At 32.8% G+C, this 25375-nt stretch overlaps 1 protein-coding gene across 1 annotated transcript in view; it reads right to left on the bottom strand.

The window, feature by feature from the left end:
• Window positions 1–25375, bottom strand: part of LOC139087435 (protein FAM135A) — a 93738-nt gene that overhangs the window by 30545 nt on the left and 37818 nt on the right. The window contains exon 3 of the mRNA XM_070636240.1: window positions 16391–16602. Coding sequence (XP_070492341.1) covers window positions 16391–16602 — 212 coding nt within the window. The remainder of the gene's footprint in view (window positions 1–16390; window positions 16603–25375) is intronic.

The raw sequence follows: 25375 nt of genomic DNA, 5'->3' as shown, positions 1-25375 counted from the left end.
CAAGTAAGCTTTTAGCTCATAACTGCGGAATATATAGTTACAATTAAATTGATGGTAATCAAGGAGGATTTACTAGAGTGCTTTAGTTAAGTGGTGGGCAGTCTGTCTGCCGTAGCTATTCAAACCAAGATAGCATTCAGTGTAAACTGGGATTTGACACTATAACTTTATTAACATTAATGTTTGTCGTCTACAAAAGTTAAAAGCTCAACCAGCACATGTAGGCTAATTCGTTCTAAATTCGGCATTTTGCAGGAGTGTCCTGATTTGATTCTAGATTAGATTTAAATCGCCAGAAACTTGAGTTGGAGTTTTGATCGATTAACCGATCTGTGCCTTTTGGAAAGGCTATTGCATATGGTTGGGAATAGCAGCATTCATGAATTTGAATGCATCCATGATTTCTAGGTCGGTTAGCAATAATTAAATGATCTCCAGCGAATCATTTAAGGCTACTAAGTCTCTACTAGACACAGACAGCAAATAATTCAAGAGAGTCTTAATTCCAAGTCTATATCAATCCTAAACATATTATGTAAGATCAAAAATTCCAATGCTTCTCCAAAAAAAACGAAGACAAAATTCACAAAAGTTATCATGAAAGCTCTAAGAACACATAAGTACCATCACAATTCTATTTAGAAGATCATAGAAAAGCTCTTAATATGAAAAACTTTTCTTCTTTATCTGTAAAAACAACCAGCATAAATTCTATTAGAAAAATCATCGGATTTAAGGAAAAAAAGCTCCTATATAAAATTCAATAAAGTAATCTTCCAAGATGGATGTTACTCAATATCAAAAAAAATTCCTAGAATTCCCACATACACACACACATTCAATCTTCAAACTGTCAGCTTAAAGGATTTAAAATTTTGATTGAAAATTTTCGTCTTTTTTTTATTTCTTCCATTTAGGATGAAGAAGTCATTAATTTTTTGAGAGCAGACATAGAAGTAAAATAAGGAATTTTTATGATATCAACCATACGGGTATGCTGTTCAAATACTTGTGTGTATTTTGCAAAGTTGACTTCTTATTTTCATGAAAAAATGCTTTAAGAGACTTTCTGTTATTAAATTTCATTCAATTTAAAGATGAATGAAAGATAAAATAATTTAAAGCCTAAGAGAAAAATATCCGCTGATGTTGCTTTTAATTTTCCTTTAAATTGATGTAACAATCTTTCATATTTCAGCACATCTTATTAAGATTTTTTTTTCATGTTGGATGAAGTTGATGTCTTTTTCCTTAGGGAATATCATGATTTACATAATGTTCTTAAGAGATAAGATGAATTTTGAATAAAGAACGTCTAGTTAGTGTTGTTCTGTCTGCGATTTAATGGGGATTGCGGAGTTGGAGCGTTTATTGTAATGATTGAGATGTTTAGGCTAATTTAAAGAGATTAAGATCTAAAATCCTAGACTCAAACAGAAACCAAAACCGAAGCTAAGCCAAACCGAAAACTAAATTGAAACCAATATCTATACTGAAGCCGGAACCGAAACTGAAACAAAGCCAAAGCAAACTGAACAAACTGAACCCAAAATCTGAACCTAAACTGAAATCAAACCAAAGCCGAAGCCAAATTCGAAGTCGTATCTGAATCAGAAGTCGAATTCGAATCTGAATCCGAAGTCTAATTCAAATCCGAAGTCGAATTTGAATCCGAAGCCGAAACCAAAACCGAGACCAAAACGGAAACTGTGAACTGAAACTATGATTATACATTCCAGTTCAGAAAATTCAATTAGTTTAATTAAATTATATTTTCCACACCAATTCCTTTCTCATTAGTAACGCAAAATACATTAAGAATTTCTCCCGAAAATTACAATAGCATCCATCCCTTTTATTCCACTTTATTGAAATGTCATTCACTTTAATCCCTATCTTCTTTCCTTCCTGTTTTACAATTCTAACAATACTAAAGAATACAAAATGACAAGAATTTAATTTCAACTAATTTGTTCATTTAATTTGAGCAATGAAAAAAGTTTCTTTTTTTGCTGCTGCGACATTTTAAAAAAATGTTTCATTTACTTGATTTTAATTACGTTTTTATTTCATTGTAAGTTCCACATTTCTTGTTAATTCTTTTCGTTTTTTATTCATATCGTTTAGTTACTTAATAACTTTCGGTATTGTCTTGCAGGATCTTACATTCACTTAAATGAAAAATTAATTTATGTTTAAAAAATGAACAATAGCAAGTTGATACTCTCGAGTGAGCACAAAAAAATAAGAATAATTATGAGAAAGTTTATGCTGAATCATCATGACTTGGGCGCACTTTTGGGATCAAAGAGAATTTTTTTATAAAGATGGTAAATTATTGTTACAAAGTATTTTATTGGAAGGGAAGGTAAGGATGAGTTTAAGAGTTTTAGAAAAGTTTATTATTGGGATTTCCTTATTCAAGCTATAAATTTACATTATCATTTCCTTGATTCTTTTTGAGTGTATATATCCTTAAAAGCACAAGAAAATTCGAAGAAATGGTCGAAATTCCAGATCCAGGCAGATTTGACTCTGACCAGAATCTGGATTTCATCGAATATGGCCTGAAGGCTAAGCTATACTGGCCTAGAGATTGCAATTTAAAATCGTGTGCCTTTTGGGAACTATGCATATATATCCTGATTTGAACAGGCTACGATTAGTCAACCTTATTTTAAGTTATAAACGTGAAATTCTACTTCAAGTTCCACAAATGAAAAGTTAGTAACTAGACATAAGGTCAACTATTAGCAGCTTGTTCTACTCTGAAAATTACACAAGCCAATTAATCGATCCTAAATCTGATACCAAGCTAATTTGGTCTAAATCCGATACCATGTCACCTTATATGGCACCAGGTCAGCATCGACTTTGGTCAAATTTAAGCCGAATTCCAATCTAATCCGGTACAAATTCCGACTCATGCCATCCTGATTCCAAAATTATATTCCCTTTAATATCCTTTAAATTAATAAAAAAAATATCTTTAAGCAGCCCGTCCAAAAAGCTACCATAGAACATCATCGAAATTAATTAGATGACTTTAAAAAGGAAAAAAAAAATAAAATAATGAGAGTGAAAAAATGTTTATGAGGAAGAAAGAAGAAGAAACGTTAAACTTTTCAGTCAACTTTCACAGCCACTACCGCTTCGGCATTTTCTTTGTAGAACGATGAAGTAACTCAATAGAAGTGAACATAAAATATAAAACTGGGAAAATGGAGTCGTTCAGTTATTACGGTACGTTGCTGAAATAACTCTGACTTGGTGCCGGATCGGTTTAAATGTCAAAATAATGCTGACCTGGTGCTAGATTTTGGACTAATTATTGGACTTATGCTTCACATGCTATCCCAATTGTTCAAGCTGTTCTAAAATCCCAGGCCCACTCCTTACATGCAGCCTTTAAAACCAAACGTAATAACTGAACTACCCCAAAGTAAATTGAGGAAAAAAAGTTAAAAGAGAATACAATCAACCTTTGATACTCTCAACACAGTATCAAGTCTACAAATAAAGGAAGTAGCAGCAGCAAAAAAGAGAGTGGATAGAATGACAGAAAAAGGATGGAAATTCAATAATAAAGAAAAAATAAAGCAAAATTGCTGTGTCAATAAAGAAGTAAAAGAAATAAAGTCTGTAATCATTTCATTCAACTGCTCTCGAAATGTCCTTTCCTATTCATTATCTCACTATTCTCTGTTACTTGCTTCTTCTATTCAATCCACCTTCAATGATGTCTACCGAATGAATATTGCAAAGAGTAAGCTATTTTATATTGACATAGAAACAGTTGTGGGCAACCTGTGTGTCGCGGTGAGCTTGTGTTTTGAAATGTCATGGACCACATGTGGCATATGACATGTGTTGCGACACGCTAGTATTTGGAAATTTCATGGACCACATGTAGCTTGTGAAATGTGTCGCGACACGCTAGTATTTATAAACGCCATGAACCAAATGTGGCATGTGACATGACGTGTGTGGTTTCGGATCAAAGTGTGCCGTGACACAAGTTGCACTTAAGGTTTCCTGAAGTCTCTTTCTCCGCATCGTGAACTCTTAGTTGCACACTCCTGATACAGAATAAAATAAGAAATATTGATGCTGATAGTTGAAGATATTTGGTTCAGTTACTTGAAGCAATTGAGTGGTTTACTTTCTAGCACAAGAAGAAATGGCAAAAAGCTTTTTCCCTTCCATCGTTCATTTACTTTTGATAAAAAAGAAAAGAAATAACTCAAGTTGAAGGCAAATATTGGAAATAAATTTCATTTGAACTTAACGTTTGTCTTTAATTCGACGGAAGTTTTTATTGCTGTGTAAAGTTTATTCATGTTGATCTAGCAATACTCATTAAGTCAACGCTATCAGCTAAATTTGCGGTTGAATTATTCCTTCCAAGTATTATTACAAAACAATTCGAGAAGCTGAACATGATGTAAGCTTCGTGAAGCCTACATCAATAAAATATGGGCGGAATATAATTTTTTTTTTTTAATTATAATTGCACTTAAATAAGGTCAGGCTTTCCAGGAAGAACATAAAGCGGAATAAAAACAGTTGTGGGTTTATTAAATAACATAAAAGGAAAGGTGAAGCTTTTACATCATCGTAAATTATCGCTTACGTGTATGAACAGCCGTTATGTTGGGTAGAAAAGGATGTAGTTAAATTGCGCCATTGTCGATAATTGAAAATGACTTTATGGAATATGTTCATGATATTTTATTGAATGATGTCACGGAGGGTGGACAACTTAGGTGGAAAGTGATCAGGCAAGCGAGAAAATGTGACAGAATGTTGACACAAGTTACAAAATTATGACAAATGTGACAAATTTTGCTTGGGAACCTCTAGCACCTCATTTCGCAACCAAGCTCAATAGGACGTCAAAACAATCGAACTCATTCAACTGACTCAAGCTGCAATTTTCGGTAAATTTCAAATTCGTATAAAAAAGGACCTGAAAGAGTCAACAAGAATCTCAAAGTCACCTTGACATTTTTGCTGTAAACAAGACAACATAAAGATTCCCTAGCAACTAAGTTTTACAGCTTGAAAGAAATTCCTCTGAGTGTAGAGCTGTCTTTGTCTTCAACTTACAATCCTGACAACTCTGCTTCTTAACACCAAGAATTCATATCCATCAAGCCACATCCTAGAGAAAACAATTCAATTTGACATTTATCGTCTGACTTTGACTCGGTTTAGTGTCAGTTGAAGATGATGAGACTATTATTCTTCAATGTATTTAATGCATTTTCACGTTGAAATAACATTAATCATTGTTAAAAAAAATGTTGAGTATTATAAAAATCATAAACAGCACATCCATTAAGAGAATAAAGAGTAATTTAACCATTACATCAATCAAGATAATTCATACGAAATATTAATGAAAGTTGATGAAGTGAGTAATGTGAAATGTTCATGTTTTAATAACATAAAAGGTCTGCAAGAGCATGTAAATAAATATGTTGTGGATCTCAACGGACGTAACGATGAGAAAACAAATAAATTATAAAATAATGATGCAAAATTTTCATATTTTTTTGTGGTAAATGCTGTCGTACTATTCCTCATACACATAAACGTTTCTGGTGCTGTACGTGTGCTTTTTTGGATACGTCTTACTCATGAAAAGCATGAGGAAAATCCACAAAAACCTTACCATTTCTATCATATCCAGAGTACTTTTTAATGATAATGTCACGTAAATTTTAATTCCGATTTCCAGCCATTACCAGAATATGAAATCGTTAACTCATTCATGAATATAATCGTAAAAACAAACACAAAAATTTTTGTAAGCCACAAAACTCTTGCGAAAACAATATTTAACGCTAATATTTAAATAATTCAAGCAATTTTGAACGTGCTTTTTGATTCCTTTACATTCATTTCTATTTGATTTCATCTCTTTTTTTCGTGAATGTTTGATGAAAATATTTTCTTAACGTTTCTTATGTCTGTATAATGTGAGAAGTAACGATAAAAAATTTTCATAATTCATTCAATATTTTTTTTTCTTGCTTATTTCAATATGTTCTAAAAATATAAGATTTTTTTAAAAAGTACGTCTTGAATATCAAATAATTTAATGCAAATTTGTAGCTTAAAGAGTTTTATGTAGGTTAGTGGATTTTTTGCAGTACTTCCTTCAAGTGTTTTAGATTGTATTTAAGGATGGCTTCTTACTAGGCCAACGTATCCTATAAAAATAAGAGCCTCGTTTGATTCTGCCCAATATGAGGCTTGAATTGACGGCCTTCATAGGGAGAAGGTGAGTTTAGGCTAGATGCAACATAGAACTTTGTAAGCATATTTTGCGTGATGGATAACATGTGAGTCTCGGCACGCTAGTGTTAGGAAACGCAATGAATCACATGCAGCATGTGACATGTCGTTCACGGTTTCGGATGTGGCTTAACATCAAGGAATGTCGTGACACAAACAAGGTTGCAGAAAGGTTCCCAAAGTCTCAGTCTCGATCTTAGAGTTTGCTGGCCCAATTACTCATGGACAGAAGCTGTTGATAGAGATAGAATTGTCTTTGAACCCCCCTCCCCTTCCTAGGCACCCTACTACCTAAAAGTTGCATGTCCAACCCTAAAATCCCAGATTTTCCTCATTATTCCAAGAATCCAGCGGGTAAATGTCAGCATCATGTCAATTCTTCTTCCTTACTTCTTCTTATTTTACATCGCATCAAAAGTTTAGCGTCGAACAAGAAGAAACTCAAAAAAGAAAAGTTTTAAAGGTCTACATGATTATGCATGATTGTTACACACTCTTTTGAGGTTCGATTTATGGTTTTCAAGTCCTCAGCCTTTTCTTTACCATCCAAAATGCCAACAAAAAAAGACAATTTTTTATCGCTTTTTAATCTCCATTTAATCCAATATTAATATAAACACTCAGTCACTCAATTGCATAAGTTGTATATTAGAATTTTCTATACAGTACATAAAGTAAGCTTGAAAGAGCAAACGAGGCAGAAATAAGAAATATTGTGAGATGAACAAGTTGCATGAGATGAAAAGGAAGAATAAGAAGTAAAAGTTGTGATAAAAAAAAATGTTTTCATGCCACTTATCAATGTTGTTAAAATGAAAAAAGAATGACAGAGTGAGAAAGAGAAAGGAAGGAGGATGAGCACAAAAAAATAATACAAAAGATAAAGCAGAATCAGCGGATGAATATGAGAGGACAGAAGAAAGGGACATTGAAGTAGATATAATACACTTGGATGTTACAAGACAGAGACTCTCTGGGGTTGTTTAGCGCATTTCCATCTTGCCCTATTAATGTTCAAGTTATTATCATTTTGGATTATAATGATTTCAATGGACTTATAGTAATGGCTTGTTGTGGTATCAAATTGGAATGATGGGATTATGTTAATGGTGAGAAGTTTTAAACTGATTTGAAAGTTTTATGCACAGATTTTTTGGTTTTTGGATTTAAATGGATATTTGATCTACAAAATTGGTTTTGTGTCATTAGGTTTAAGATGTTTAATGTCTGTTTTGGGTTAGTATGTGAACTTTTGGGATATATTACTTGAAATGAGGTTGACAATGATTTTTAAGTTGTCTGAAATTGACTTGTTGTTCCTTGTCATGCATGGTGCTTAGTCAACAACGAATTGCTGCATTTATGGTTTAATAGACTACTTTCTATCATAAATTAGGACATAAACCATCAATTTATAATGCAACAGAGCAGGAGTCGAGTCGATTCGACTGTATACATTCACACTAAGATTCTAATTGACTTCAAGCTCTGCTTTAACGTGCTCTAACCCATCCAAACCCGAGTACATCAAATAAACACCACAAAAACCCCTCCATCATCATCCAAAACATCATAGACATTTCATTACAAACAATAACATCACTTCCAATTTTCGACATCTCTAAGCACCCTCATGGACAACACATCTCCACCATCAAATTAATTTTCTTCTTCTAACTTTTATTTATCCGTCAACCAATCAGTTTTTAAAGTCATTCGTCCATTTAATCAACAAATTTAATTCCATTGAGAAGCCTACATGGATATAAAACACAACATTTTCCATGAAATGACAAAGTTTAAAGACAAAACAAGCATATCAGCTTTCCTGCATCACCAAATTTGTTGTCAAATAAGAAAAAAAAAATTCACAATAAAAAGAAAAACTTTCATTCGCATTGTAAAGTGTGCTCGAAAGATTATGTCATGGCACTAAAAAGGAAATACAATAAATAATATTGTGACATTTACTGAACAGTTAGGGAAAGAAGTTAAAGAAGTTCAATGAGAAATTTGCTGAATTGTGTTTGGGAGGTGGTTTGGAAATGATGTCTAGTAGCTAGTAGCTGAGGAGACATTAGAGTGCGACTTAGGGAGATTAGGTTGGCATAGAGCTGGTCAAAATGGACATTTGACTAGATTTTGACTATACTTATCAGCTTAGGCGCACCATGAGTTATGAAATGACAAAAATACGTTAGAATTAGTCATCAATTGGACAACAACTTATCATCATCTAGTTATAACGTCGATTTGGGAGTAATCTGACTTTGCTGACATTTGTGTGCGTTATTCTTGTTATTCTTAATATTGCTTACACCTTGTGTTTGGTCGAGCGCGAGGGCAGCCTAAGAGCTCTTGGGTAGAGGTTGTTTTTAGAGACAGTACCTAATAGGCAAAGAGCAGGCTTTCATGGTACAGAAAGACCACTACTGTACCTAAAAGAGGCCCATTTTTCTGTTAAGAAGTGTAGCATTTGAAATTGGTAATTGGCAATGAACAGCCAGCTATAGAGCCAAATTCAGACGTCAAATAAGAGAGACAATGTGGATCTGCACGGTCCACGAAGTAAGTAAGTGAGTTGGGTTTGACCTCAAACTCCTAACAGAATACACATCTGTCTAAAACTCTAGGACTCCTGTCTAGAAGCAGCTCAGAATACTCCGTCATCTGTGTACAAACCCCTCAAAATGTATAGAAATAACGAGCAGAATAAAAAACTTTTTTTTGTGCTTCTTTCGCACCCAGAAACAATAACTAGGTAGAAAAAGAAGCAACAAAAAAAAAATTGAAAATGTTTTGACTGCTGAAGCTTTTTTGGAAAGCGCGAGGAAAAATTTTTTTTTGTTTGGAAAGCACCTAAATAAATTCTCACAATGCACGCTACTTATGAGCAACACCAAAGGAAAACAACAAATGTTTTTCTTTTCAGTTCGGAGCTTTTAGCAATGAAAATTTTTTCCTTCCTCCTTTCAACTTCTCCCATTGTGAGGTATTGAATAAAATAAAACAGCAATGAGAAAATGTCAAAAGTCATTCCTACCTAAAAAAAGAAGCATGAGAATTTTCATAGCTGGTATTTATGCCTGAAATATTTTCTTCTTTTTCTGAACTTTTTTAGGGTACGGTGGAGGAGGCATTGTTTGTGAATATCATCCCTGTAGCTCGCGGTTCCAATTTCATTCATATCTTAGAAAAAAAAATGTATTTTCGTTCATGAAAAAAATGCCTTCTTGATGACGCAATTACTTGACATTCTTCTTACATTCATGTCTTTAATGAACAAAATGAATTGTTAGATTTTTTAGCCTTGGGACTTTATTTGGAATATTTCCTAGGACTAGATAAAAATATCATTTTGGATACCTGATATAGGAACCAAATGACAAAGACTTTAAGGGGGCTTGTGTAACTGCGTACCATCAGATCTGAAGGTTGAACTGAATTTTATAAAGAAATTCCTAAATAAGCCCAAAATAATAATTCCATTGCCTGCTACAGCAAAAGAGGGAGATTGAAAATTTCGCTGATGTCGAGAAATCATTGGCATATCAGTCCCGACTTGAAAGACATCCTTATAGTTCTTTTGAGGAAATGTCGAATGGAAGGCAAAACCACAGCATTGGTGGAAGTTGTACGGCATAGAAAATGCTAAAATCTTGTCATGCATCTGCCCATATTCAGCCAAAGAGATCCTTACTCTACCCTAGTTCTAAATACTTCGAATTTACCACTGGAATGTGCTTTTAGGGATTCCTTGCTTACTATGCTGGACGTACAGAGCAACTGCGATACATGACCTTTCATAGGTGTTGCTTAAAACTAGCTCTATCGCTGACTATAGCTTCTCAATTCTGGATTCCAATTGCAATACTGTCTAGAATTACTATCATGGACTACTTCAGCAACTCATCATCCTCTACCGCTCGGGACTCTTCACATTCACAATGAAAATACAGCTAATGTAAAGCACAATAATCGACAAGCAGTGAGTAGACATCAGCATCAGCGCGGAATACCATTACAACATCATGCTATGACTAAGTAAAAATATGGAAATTGTAACAATTTTTTTTTGGAGGAAAAATTTCATTATTATTTCGCATTCTCATGTCATATTCCTTCCATTGCATTATGACGAAAAAAAAGAGGAAAAAAGAAGAAAATATTGAATGACACATACAAGCAAATGATGAAAGAAGTGAAATCACAGCAGCATCATCATCACCATGATGGGATTTCAAATTGATTTTTGATGGCACTTGGCGCTTTCTTAATGAGATATTTTCCGTTTTTTTTTTTTCAAATGAAGAGCAAGAAGATGGAAGAGAAAATGATGAAGAATTATGGAATATTATAAACACTTGCTGGTTTTTTGCTCTAATTTTTTTCTTCTTCCTTTTCGTATTTGTTTTGCTTGGAATGATTGTGTTTGTGGAATATATTTGAGTCCCGAATAAATGGGAACATAAATGAGAATACGAGGACTGTGACTTAATGGGATCATTTGCCTTTTTTTTATCTTCTTGGTGAAATAGAAGCAAGATAGAAGATGTTTTGTGGTTTAATGTCGCGTGTCCTATATTTTTGTGTGATAAGAATGCTTAAGCTTTGAATATTTTTAAATAAAAGCTTTTAAGGGGTCGTTCACTTATTAGGTAACGAGGAAAATAAACTTTTTGAGAAAAGGATTCAGCTTTATGAGCTGAAGGAACTAGGACAAATAGTCTACAGTACCACACTGTTTAGACCTTCATTTTATGGTGGGATTCAAATCATTTGCAAGATCTGCACATTTCAAGGACACGAGTGTACGTCACTAAACCTGATTTTTCCTGCAATTCGAGGGGACACCTGTGAGAGGTCAAGGATAAAAATTGATCTGTACGACCAGCGAAGTAAGTACCCTGCAATCTACCTAGTTTCAATTTGTTTTCGCAAAATTTCGCAAAGAAAATCATCCATATACTAGTATTTCCTTGTATACTGAGCAGTGGACACACATTATGTGCCATAGACCTCAAAACTGCACAAAACACAAGAACCAAGCTTCGTAACTAGTGCGGTGATATAAAAATAAGAGCTTCGAAAATTAGACCTGACCTTGAATTGAATCCAAAACCCTTGGCACGTAAGGCCATCGCTCTACCATTTAGACCACTGATCCCCTTTCACCGCTCAATTTGGTAAGAAAGACCCTTCTAAATAAACTGATAATTGATCTACTTTTCACACCAAAAATTTGCTTCAAATATTTCCAATACCATTTTAATCCACATCAAATTGACATTTAAATCTATTCTGAATATTTTCCAATGTTTCTCTTTTATCAGCCTTCAAGCACAACTTCAACATTTTGAACAAAAATTTTAGAAAATTCGCCATTTCGCAATATTGTTCAACCTGAATACTTTAAGCCATAAATGACAATCATTCGTTGTTAAGATACGAGCTTTTTTGTACGCGATTTGATTCATACCTGAATGAAAGAATTTTTCTCATCTTTCATTTTCCATTTTCTTTTTATTTTTTCGCATCCAATTTTCTTTTCACATCACTTGAAAATGTTTTGAATACGAAACGATTTTACTGGGATTATAGGAATGACTGTTTGGGATGGAGGAAAAATTTTAAATGTTAAAGTTCAATTCTTGCAGATTCTCTTTTCTATTTAAGGTTTTATTCTGAAGAATCTTTTGTGCGGGATGACAATTCTCGACGAAAAAAAAGTCAAGACATGAAGGTAAAGATATTCATAGAATGCATTTATGACTGTAAGCGATGTTTCAATTCCTCTTATTTCCATTGACGTGGATGATATTCAATGTTTTGTGACGGAGGTATTGCAATATATATTTTTGAATGGAGGAGTTGATATACTTTGTATTACTTAGATATACTGAGATGGGAATAAGCTTTTAAATTGTAATTTTTGACGAATATTTTATGGATATTGAGATTTTAGATTCGAGTTTTCAATTAACGATTGATAGTTCTGGGAAAAGTGACGTCTTATGGTTATTTTTGGATACAGTTATGGAGTTAATATGTTTTATGTGTTGTGTCGGATTATAGTGGACTTTGAGGGATCAAGTCATTTGTTAGGGAATTTGTTGATGTGAGACATAAGCTTCTGTGGTTAAATGGTTGGACAACAGATTGGTTATCTGTAAACCTCTCTTTGGTGAGTAGATGGATTCGATTGCCATGAGAGAACCCTTTAGGTCTCCTAAAGGTGATAAACCTGCATTATTTGTGACTTTATATTACTCATAGCTTAATTCTACCTTTTACCACCCCCTAATTTTCGGTGGAGACCGTCAATCCCAGCTACAAAATTGCATAGTCAAATGAGTCATAGACATAGTTCTGATTAATGCAGGGAGGCATTGGTATATCAAAAACTACATAGCAGTGCCGATATGACAAGGATTAGCACAATGCTCATGACAATCCTTTCCTTGAGATTAAAAATGAATAGACTTTTTTACATACAGTTGCGATTTCTTTTATTCACTCATTCATTTTCAGCTCTTTTCATGAAAGCTCATCACACAAAAGCCTGAATGAATTTAATTAAATTTTTTTAAATCTCCCAGAGCAACTCATGACTGCAAAAAGTTCTTTTTTGTTAAAAATTCTCAACTTTGTCGAATAAAGACAGTTAAAACATGTATGTTGTCATCAAAAATGATTTCATTGGCTTAAGAATTATTCTTTCTAGTTTTATCGCTTCACCGAGAATAAAAAAATATTTTATTTCATAATAAAAAGAAATTGCAATGTTTTGTGAAATGTTGGAGAGACAATTGTTATGGACAGTTTAGCGTAATTGTCGATTATATGTGGGAACGGATGGTAAATTTCTGTAGTAAATGTTTGATTGTTCAAAATACGATTTTCTCGATTTTTTATTTGTGAGACGGAGAGACTCGGTGGTATTTTAACTTCAATTACACAATCTGAACCACATCCAGACCAATAAAACACTTAATAACCAAATTAACTAATGAAATTATCCAATTATTTGTCATCTCATTCCCAACATCCTATTAATCTCCTCAAATCAGATTCCAGCTCATTTCTTATTACTTGACTAGCTCAAGCACAGCAATAAAGTCTCAGTGAAAGCAATATTTAATGCTCCAAATGAGAAAGATGAGAAAACAAATTAAAATAAATAAAATGAATGAGTTTACTAACTTAATTAACTTTATATAACCCTTCATGGAATTTTTAAGTAACTAAAGCGAGAACTCTTACGCATTTTATGTACCATTGTGGATTTTTCATACAATTTAAATTCCGCAAACTCACTGATTATCATTCTTTACAGCACAAAACTTTTGTTACAAAAAAGCTAAGTTTGAAAAAGAAGTAGAAATTAAAGGAGGATTTGTGCCAGAGCTTTTTTTTCTGCTTCGTAATGTATTTTTGCTCTTTAACTTTAATGATTCATTTTTATTTATTTTTTCCTTTTTTTAATGCAGTCGTCGTTGCTGGTGCTAGGTTTTAATCCCAGAAAATATAATCCCAGACGTCACTTCAAAATATAAGTCCAGAACATAATGCCAGGAGTAATTGTATGTGGCATTATAATCTGCACGTGTAGTTCATAAGGCCACATACATTTACTCCTGGACTTATGTTTGTTCAGCGCAATTATAAGTCCAGGTACAATTACTCCTGGGATTATTATCTCTTCGTGCAATTTAAGCCCAGAAAATTTTTCCATTCTGGACTTATTATCTTGATGTGTATTTGAAGCTTTTGAATTTTTTCCTTGAAAAATCTTATTAAAATTTACGAAAAAAAAAAATTATATTCTAAATCTTAACACTGAATTTTAGATTTCGATTAATTAATTTCGGCTTTAGTCGACTAACTCCAACTTTGACCTCTGGTTCAAATACTTCGGATCCTTTATAAACAATACAACAGACGTCACAATCGAAGTACGCAAACGGATTCACTCGGCATATGGTGATGAGCTTGTCAAAAGGAACCAAAGCTACATTGCTCAGAAACCTGGAACTCAACACAAGCGGATGAGGCACTACTCTCTTTGAGAGACGTGCACTACGAGCGATTTATGGTCATGCATACAGAAGACCAAATGATGCCCCAGTTCATAAAGTAATAACTGTAGACATTGTGGATGGCAAGAAGACCGAAGAATTCCTGAATTGGATGTGTTGAAAAGGACGCTAAAGTACTTAATATTCCGAACTGGCAGAAGGTTTCGAAGGATAGAGTTTTCTTTAGATATTCCCTATGCCCAAGCGCAAACTGCAAGTTTACGTCAATAGCTGCTATAGAAGGATTCTCAGGATTTGGTGGAACGGGAATCCAAATGATTGGGCTTCGAACGATAAGTTTCTGCAAAAAGCAGGTCAACAAGGAGATACAGATGAGGAAGTACGGCTGGATAGGGCATTCGCTTCGGAAGAAAAATGTCATTGCTGGGACAGAAACACAAGTTTGCTCCACAACCCTTGGATGGAATCCACAAGGTAAAAGGCGACCAGGAGCTCCAAAAGCTACTTGCCGCAGAACAGTAATGAAGGAATGTCAGCTCAACGTGTGGACAGAGAATGTGTACAAACTAGGTGACAGAGCCAGCAACAGAGTCAGAAGGAAAGCCTTTTGTTCTAACCAAAGCTCCACATAGGAACATGGTTGCAGTAAGTAAGTAAGTAGTTCCACATGGCAAGTAATGGGCCCTCGTGCGCCCCAGCCAAAGAATTAAGAAGGAAAAACTCAGTTAAAAAGTGTTAAGATTTAGAATATTACTTTCTTTTCGTAAATTTTAATAAGATTTTTCAAGGAAAAAATTCAAAAGCTTCAAATACACATCAAGATAATAAGTCCAGAATGGAAAAATTTTCTGGGCTTAAATTGCACGAAGAGATAATAATCCCAGGAGTAATTGTACCTGGACTTATAATTGCACTGAACAAACATAAGTCCAGGAGTAAATGTATGTGGCCTTATGAACTACACGTGCAGATTATAATGCCACATACAATTACTCCTGGCATTATGTTCTGGACTTACATTTTGATTGTGTATTAATTTTGTATCTGGGATTATATTTTCTGGGATTAAAACCCAGCATCGTCGTTGCTTTGTCATGGAGTGTTGACCGAGGATATTTTTGATGTAAAATTTACAAAGAATGGAATTTTGAATGTAAATGAAAGGAGATTTCTGCGAGTAAGATGTTCATTGATGGAAGGAATTGGGAAGGAATTGTTTTCAATTTTTTGGGATTTATTGAGATTGAAAATGTTTAAAAGTCTTTAATTTTTTATTACTGTACCAGCTACGGAACTGTAACCGCTATATGCGCAGGTTGATATTACAAGAAGAGACAAAGTAAACAGGCTCCGATGGGCTGGACATGTTATTAGAAGACCTGTAGAAGCTCCAATAAATAAAGTCTTTAAATTAGACTTTGTGGGTGGTAAGAGAGCTCTTGGTAGACCGAAAAACTCCTGGAAGGAAGTTGTCGATAGAGACAGTATGAGACAGTATTGCATTTGTTATTGGCAATTGGCAGACGGAAGACGGTGATAGAACCAGCTTTAGACGACATCTGAGGGAGGCCATGAATCACAGTTGATTTTTATGTGAACAAATTATGTAGAAATGCTTTTCAATTGTAAAATGAGGATTTAGACATTTAAAATCACAATTTATTAAGATAAAGTTCGAATCTCAAATGACAAAAAATTCAATAACTGCTATTTGCTTAATTTTTTGAGCCCAATGTCAATTTTTCCCAAAAATTTCAGTCTAGATTATCAAGTTAGGTGATGTGCCATGATTTGGCCGTAACCTACTAGAAATTCAATTTCTAATGACATTACTGCTCACTATAGAGCAACTCGACTCAAAGCTTCTCTCATACTTTTACTTTATGATCATGCATCATGATTTATGCATCGCCATTTTATTGTCATTAGCATAGGCATTAGAATCCTATTCATTCCTTTTAACATCACAACAGAATGTTCTCATTTTTTTTTATTGTCTCGAATGTAAAAAATGTGAATAAAATTTATTTTCCTATTATCGTACTTACCTAATAAATGAGCTCTAAACATTATCACATCACGCAATGAAACCTCCTCATTACGATAGAGGATTTGAAAGACCTTTGAAGCACCAGCACCGTTAATAATACATGGACCAGTTGATGTTGTGTTGTTGGTATTTTGATCGGGTATGCAGGTCTCGAGTTGAATAGGCAACTTTCCAGGCGACACTTTAAGTGAACATCTAACTTGATATAACCTGAAATTAGAGAGTAAGAATCAGATGTAAATTATAAGATGTAAATGTAAATGAATGTCTGTCAAGTGTACAAAAATGACAATATTATCGTAAATTAGGGGTTTCAATCCCGGGACAAAATCTCAATCCCGGGATTACGGGATTTGAAAATCTGATCCCGGGATTAATCCCGGGATTGGATGATGAAAAAAAGTATTGTATTGATGTTGATAATTAAAGAAAAATAACTCGTCTTTGCGCGAATTTCAATGCAAATTTAATACTAACAGTTTCAAGCAGACAAAAGTAATCGAAAAGATTTTTGCCAAGATTTATGTTTTCAAAGCCGAAGTCAAGACATTAACAACATGTATTTTCAAAATCTCAATCTCGATAGATTTTCGGGATCGGGATTGGAATTTTCGGGATTTTTCGGTGAATCCCGATCCCGAAAACTTATCGGAACCGCGGTTTTGAGAAAGCATACTCTTTAGTACGCTTGAACAGAATTTTAAGAAATTACATGCAAATGTATTTAATTTTTGGTCTTTCAAAATGTTAACAATTTAATATGAAATTTTTAAAGAAAATTTCAATCAATTTTAGTTATTTGGTACAGTAAAGTGGCATGTTCGACTTCAACTTACAAAATTGTGGCTGAAATTAATATATTTAATTATTAGACACGAGTTGTTCTTAATTTTTCTAAAATTTCTGACTTTAAAGTTGAAGTTTTGGTAGCAAAATGATATGAATTCTTAATCCCGTAATCCCGTAATCCCGGGATTGAAGCTTCTCTAATCCCGGGATTGCGGGACCGGAAAAACGTCCGGGATCCCGGGATCCCGGGATGCGGGATCCCGGGATTGAAACCCCTATCGTAAATATTCATCCTTAATATGTCAAACTTAAGTATATATCTCTAAATATTTTCAAATCTGTTATTATTATCATCATCATATAAGTGCTTGTGTATATGTGGTTGGATATACAAAATTTGAGAAAGACGCAAACATACAATAAAATGCAAGCGACAAAAGGATTAGAGCTCCTTGGTTGCTCATGTATAACTCATGACGAAAAAACTTTATTATTCTCATCTCGACACTCAAATGAGCTTTTTTTTCATATATTTTTTTAAGATTTTTATTTTAAAATAAAAGTACATGAAAAAAGTATTTTGAGTAATTTTGTGTCATGAATATTTCATTCAGCTTTTTGAGCATGGAACAAAAAAAGTTCTGATAAAATAAAGTAAAAAGTTTTGAGCGTCACATAATCGATTAAGGGTTCCATAAATGTATGAATGTTGTATTTATGCATGGAAGGGTGAAAATTAAGGAAAAACTTGAAAAGAAAGCGTTAAGAAAGATTGAAAATTTGTAACGGATTTTTAAAATTTGAATCAAAACGTTCTGCAAAAATTTTGCAATTTTGAACTCTTTTTATCAAACTTATTGAAGTTTTAAAACAGATTTTTGAAAATTTGAATCTAAATATTCAATTTTTAAATCTAAATTGACCGTTAAATTTTTGAATTTTAATTATCCGTTAAATATTTTGAACAAAATTTCAATTTTTACAATTTTGTCCTTTAAAAATTCACCCAACCTGCCCTCAACTCCTCAACTCAACATCCAAAAATTCTGCTACATCACAAGAAATTCTTTCAAGCTTTTCGCAAAGACGTAGAAAATTGAAAAAGCTCAAATATCTCGTCAAACTCATATCACATTACCATCTTCATTTCTGTATACTTAAATACATAAAAATAAGGCAAAAAAAAATTCTTCTTACAATTTTTTATCGCATTTTCCTCATCTCTCAAAGACTCTTTTCCACATTATATCTTTATACGTAATTCTTACAGTCTTACACATGTATAATTTATTAAAGCCTTTCTTTCTTGTTTAAACAGCATTTGTTTTATAGAGGTTGTGTGTTATTATGTGTGCTTTCTGTTCTCTGTGAATGAAAGATATGCTCGTTTGCTGTAACAAACTTTATCAACGCTTTTATGTCATTGAAAGTAGAAAATAAAGGAAGTTTTGAGCGTGATTATGTTGAAGGTGACTTTTTTGGAATGGATTTGGCTATTAGAACTTCTTATTGATCTTTGATAGTCATTAAGATTCTCATAGAATATCCAATCTAATCTCTATTTTAGTTTAAGAAGCAATGAGCAAAAGTCAGGCACTATCGTAAAATAAATGTGATTTTTAGAACTGTTTCCAAATCGAAAATCGTAAAAATTGCGATTTTTCCACAATTTTTATGTGAGAAATCATTAAAAAGTACTTTTTGGAATTGAATCCCTGTAATTGACTTTTAAGGGTGTCACTGACTGTGACAGCTGCTAAAATACCTGAATTATATTTAATATTGTAAACTATGAAATTATATCAATATTGTTAATTTTACTTTAGTTTAGTTCAATTTAAGTTCAATTATTTTCATCTGATTTAATTACCTTACATTTATTTATTGAACTTCTTATAAATCATTATAATGTATAATATTAGCATGAAATTCATGCATTGAACTAATCTAAATTACTTATTTAATACTAAACTGATTAAATGTAAAGTTAATGGCAAAATATATGCAAACTGATTTCTAACGGTTTTTCTGCATTTGAAAAACCTTTGCTAACGTATTATAGTAAGTTGACGTGCCCTGCATAAAGTGCGCGAAAGCTTGTTTACTATTTCTTTTTACTCGTGAACGTTGCAGAGTGAGGACGTTCTACAAAATTCGTAAGTTATTATTCTGCCATTAATTAATTGCTCTATTTACAATTCTTAATTATATTATTATAGATCAAAATCCTCCTCCTCATTTCCTCATTTCTTCATTCTTAATTTAATTCGTTGTATCCAACTATCAATGAATAAATATTATTGTCAACGAAAAGGATTAACGATATTTTGAGGCTAACTTTACTCTGCGACATATTTTGATGAATTTTTAAAGAAAATTTTTCTTCGATGAATTTTAATTAATTCACGCTACACTATTCATCATCAACTAGAAGTCATCATCAACTAGTAGTTATCATCACCATCATCACAGGAAAAGCAACAGGACACAATTCAGAGTTCGGTGAGATAAAGTGAATAAAAAGTTTCATAATACATCCAGGACATCAATTACACGTGCTGGGATTTTTCTACGACAATTTACAATCGACGTGGATCAAGTTTATCAACATCCAGTGGCTGAATCTGTGTTTTTGTGATTAAATTAAGTGAATTCGATATTATTGTCACGCGATAATTGTTTATAAATTTCTTGTGATTATTTTTATCATTTGAACACATTAAAAGTCAGAATTTAGTGTCAATGAGCTCAACAGGCAACGAGCGACACTTCTGATATAACATTCATTAGATCAGTGCAAGGCTGGTCGTGAATGGTGTGGAATTTCTACAATATATAATTTTATCATATAATTAACCTTTACTGGATCTTTGTTAACATCCAGTCATGCTCATATTTACACATTAATTATGTATTAGATCGATTAAATACATTAATAGCATCATATTATCCATTTCTAGTCATTGATAAAGTCGCATTAATAGTATATTAATTCTTACTGGATCTTCGCTGGATCTTTACAACATCCAGTGTTTCAAGTAATAATTCACACTAAGTGATTGTGATAAGACGCATTATTATCTTTATAAGACGCATAAGTCTGCAAATCGTCTGCATAAGACGCTTTTGTTATTTCAAGTCGCAAAGCTATTAGATTAGATAAAGACGCATTTATGATAAACTGTCATTTTAGATTTTAAATCAAGTAAATTCTTAATTCATTCGTTAAATTTGCTTTTCAATTAACAAGTTATTAAGCTTATAAAGTCGCTAATTTAAAGCGCAATATCTGATAAGATCATTCAAACATAAATTACTTTATTTAACATTAAACGCTGGAGATACAGCACCATTAGTTTCTCATCTATAGAAACATTGAAGTCCCTAATAAAAAGGGCATTTGAAGTTGTCTGCCTGAAAACACTTCGCTTATTAGTTTCGTAAATCGAAACACATAAAGTAATTTAAAGTTTGATAGCATATAAGATCTATCAAATGAAACAAGTTAAAGCTTATAGAAGTTTAGCCGAGCATTTCATATACAATGAATATGCAAAGCAATCATATCGACAGTTATATCCAGAAAGCGCAAGCTTATGTAATTATTTAATATCAGCATCACATATTAAGAATGATGCCAAATGTTCTGCATGCCATATTGAAAGTAACTCGCAGTCATTTATTTTATGTATAGCTTGCGATCGTGTCTTTCATGAACGATGCTCTAATCTTGATTTCTCTTCAATAAATGAAGAAAGTTTGCCATGGATCTGTCATCTTTGTGTTAACAATCCCAGGAACAATGCTGCAGAAGCATTGGTTTGTAAGGATAGACATTTGTTATCACTTAATGACAGAATCTTATCATTCATTAAGAGTCCTGCAACACAGTCAGGCAATGTAAAATCAATAGAAAGATTAGAAGATTTATCATATGATGAGTTACTTGAGAAATTTAAGGAGCTTCAAGCTCAATACAATGCTGTTATAACTTGGAATGAATCGATTCAAAATACAGTACAGAATCATTTAATTGAAACTCAGCCATGCTCGAGTACATTCCAAAATATTTCTGATCCATTAAATGACAATAATGATATTGTTGTCAGTGAGAATCAATGCGCACAGGCTGATGATTGTATGAGCTCTAGTCCAGCGACTCAATCATCAAAGCCTAACTCATCAAGCATTTATGATGAGTTTATATATCATATTAAAGATAAAAATACTGCTATAAGTATTAGTATTGACTATAATTTAAGTGAAGTAAAACAAATTCAAACGCGATGCTATATTTGTAAATCATTCCTACATTTCTCGATACAGTGCAAGACTTATCGTGAAATGGAAACCTCAAATAGATTTAGTAATGCTAATGATAACAATCAATGCATTGGCTGTATGATAGCAACTAGTTATACAGCAATAGTTTGTAATGTTAAAGTTAAATATGGATATAGAATTAAGAAGATGATATGCTTAAGCAAACATCATGTATCATTGCAATTAAACTTAGACTTAAGCTTAAATCCAAGTAATAATGCACATAGTGCACATAAATCTCAAGAGTCAAAAGTAAATGTAATACATAAAGCGGCTGTGAAACATCCAACTGGATTATCAAGTTACATCCTCCAGGTTCAACTCTATTATCGACTCGGATCACTCATATTGGACAGATCTTACTCGGCTCCCCGGAGTATGTCACTGACTGTGACAGCTGCTAAAATACCTGAATTATATTTAATATTGTAAACTATGAAATTATATCAATATTGTTAATTTTACTTTAGTTTAGTTCAATTTAAGTTCAATTATTTTCATCTGATTTAATTACCTTACATTTATTTATTGAACTTCTTATAAATCATTATAATGTATAATATTAGCATGAAATTCATGCATTGAACTAATCTAAATTACTTATTTAATACTAAACTGATTAAATGTAAAGTTAATGGCAAAATATATGCAAACTGATTTCTAACGGTTTTTCTGCATTTGAAAAACCTTTGCTAACGTATTATAGTAAGTTGACGTGCCCTGCATAAAGTGCGCGAAAGCTTGTTTACTATTTCTTTTTACTCGTGAACGTTGCAGAGTGAGGACGTTCTACAAAATTCGTAAGTTATTATTCTGCCATTAATTAATTGCTCTATTTACAATTCTTAATTATATTATTATAGATCAAAATCCTCCTCCTCATTTCCTCATTTCTTCATTCTTAATTTAATTCGTTGTATCCAACTATCAATGAATAAATATTATTGTCAACGAAAAGGATTAACGATATTTTGAGGCTAACTTTACTCTGCGACATAAGGGTTTATCATTAGGAGTGCAGGAGTAAGGATGGATAAAAAATGCATAATTTATGTATGACACTGCCATATAGTTGAGAAACTTCCGATGGCTCAGTGGTAAGAGTTTTTAACCGGAAATTGAAGGACGTGAGTTCGAGTCCCACTTGGGTTCGTTATTCGAAAGAATCATTCTATCCGTCAGATTCTTAGAGTCAGGGTCTACTTAGAGTATATCGTAGGTAACTCTAACGTAAATCCAAAAGTTTTTCCAAAAATACAGAATTTTCCCCCGTCAAAAACGCCCTCAAATCTTCAAAACCGACAAATGTAGCCTTGCGTTTTCATCCTTCTTACATCCGAATATTTGCGACAATATTCCTTTTTAGTAAGAAATCATTCTTTTCTCCTTAGTTCCAACTTTCTTAGGGCTTATTTTATAGTGAACTCTTCTTTTCACTTGTGTCTCGGAAATGTTATTTGCTATAATATCTTCATGTCATGAAAATGTATGTTCATCTTCATCTAACACGTGTGTATGTGTAGTTGAATGATTCTAAGGAATGAATTCTGTACTGTACAGTTTATAGGAGTAGTGGGCAACTCGTGAGACTCAAAATTTGGGAAATGCCTTGAATTGCATGCCGTTTGCGGCTTCGATCAAAGAGATGTGCCATGAAAAACTAAAAATTGCCCACCACTGCTTTATATGAACTTGAATACAATTTAACAATTATTATCCCATTTTCAATGGATTTATTGCTTAAGCATTTTTATGATTGTGAAATAATTTTTATTTTCACACCCTAATAAAGAAGAGGAAGTGAGGAAGGGGATGTCACAAGCGCGTGTACGAGAACAATTGTTGTGATTTATTAATGGATCATTTGGCAATTATTAATATGATTTCGCAATGGAGACAATTTTATGGAATATTTTCCCCTCTCATTCATATTTTTGTGAAGCTTTTGAATTTTAATGATTCAAATGAAGGATCTCAATTAGTAAATTGAAGATTTTTCGGGATAATTCCTCGTCTATCTGCTTTATTTTGGCGTTAATGAGAATAATTAAAAGTTTTTTTCAGATCCTATTTATAATTATTGGGAAGTGTTTTGTAAACCTCTTGTAAATCAAGTGTAGTAGAAGATGTTGGAAGTGGAACTCACCGGAAAATGCTTTACTTGTTCAAGATTCTTGACATTTCAAATGTTTTCCTGTTTTTCGAGATTTTTGAAATTTTTAATTTTTTTTTTTTAATTTTTTGGAAAAGCTTGCTTTGATTATTAAGATTCTATGTGAATTTATATGTCGCGAGTGTGCAAAACTAGTTAATGTGTCAAGAAACAGGGAAAAGTCATCCAAATCTGACAAGATTTGGCCAAGAGTCGAATCTGGATCTCTGGAACTGTGCGGTTCTCTTCTAACTTATATTTACATTTGATATTCTGTCTACAATCCCATCTACAATTACTAAGGTGCTAATACTTCATTTCATAATCCTCCAAGATTCATCTAAAGCATGAAAACCTTGAACCAAAACTAATTCCATCCATAATTTTGCATGAATCTTAAGACACCATCCTCAACTGCTTCACATCCTTTTCCTTTTGATTCTTCAATGAAAATCCTTTTTAAATCTACTTTATGAATAAGATTAAGTCACGACCTGAATAGAAGAGAAAAACTAATGAAAATTTATCCCGTCATTAGACAAGATGAAATCTCATTGAAGCTACACTTAAAGATGTGAAAAATTCATCTCCCGAGAAAAATGATACCTTCCTATCCTTATGATTGAAACTTAGTAAGTGCACTTTAACATTGAGTGAATTAATTCTGAAGCTTAAAATATTTAAGAATCAAGACTTTTCATCATCAGATGAAATGCATCAAAAATGGATAAAGACAATGAAGAGTCTTTCATGGTGCTTGATTTTCGCTTAAAAATGACAAAAGACAGACTATGGAGAAAAAAAAAGTTTTTGCGACCGGAATTTTGTTCTGTTTTATAAAAAGTTCATTGCACTTTATAAAGGAATTTTTAGTCTCTCTTTTTTTAGACTATTTGCTTATGTAAATACAATGATTGCTTTGTAAAAATATGCTGAGTAAATGTTTTCGGATGCAGATGATCTGGTTTTGATGGCTTACACAACTTGAGTCAGACGATAATGCTGAAAAGTTCTGACACAGCATAGACTTGTCGAGAAAATTTTTTAAAAAAGTTTAAAGGTGTTGCTGTGAAGGGAGAGAAAAATTTGTTGCTGATCAGACTTAAAGATATTAGCTTTGTGCTGCTTTAAAGGCTTTTTTTGGTTAACAGGACGTTGAAGATTTGGTAAAAGCCGTCAGAACGAGATTTGTCGAGTCTGAGACTTCTTAGAATTACCTTGAAGACTCAATCTCAGTTTTAGTCTCGAAAATTCGTGGAAACCGAGACTTCAGGACTTTGTCTATACAGGATGATTATCATAAAGTAGCACATACAGCATCAAATGCTTCTAGCAAACAAAAGTTACTTATTTCTATTTAAACGATATTTCAAGCCTCACATAACAATTCAACATCCATTTTATCTCTAAAGTTTAAGCACCTCCAGTTACTTCATCATAAAACATTAAAATAAATATTTTTAGACATCTAATTAAAACTTTTTAATTGATTAAGCATAAAAATAAATTTATTCCGTCTCATCAGCTGCAGGAGATGATGATAAAGTTTATCATATTTTGCATGTGCCTCAAACAGTAAACACAGCATTGAGTTTATCTTTGAATGCCATTCTAATGACATTCAATAAAACAAAGTTTTGAGTTTTTTATGCGCCTAGATTTATAAATGATCTTGTATCTTCTATATTTACGAATATTTAACCTACTTTTCAGACGTGA

The sequence above is a fragment of the Chironomus tepperi genome, unplaced genomic scaffold, assembly GCF_022539635.2.
Source record: "Chironomus tepperi strain 1889 unplaced genomic scaffold, CSIRO-AGI_Ctep_v1 contig_11, whole genome shotgun sequence".
Classification (NCBI taxonomy): Eukaryota; Metazoa; Arthropoda; class Insecta; order Diptera; family Chironomidae; genus Chironomus; species Chironomus tepperi.
This window is presented reverse-complemented; position numbering and strand designations above follow the sequence as displayed.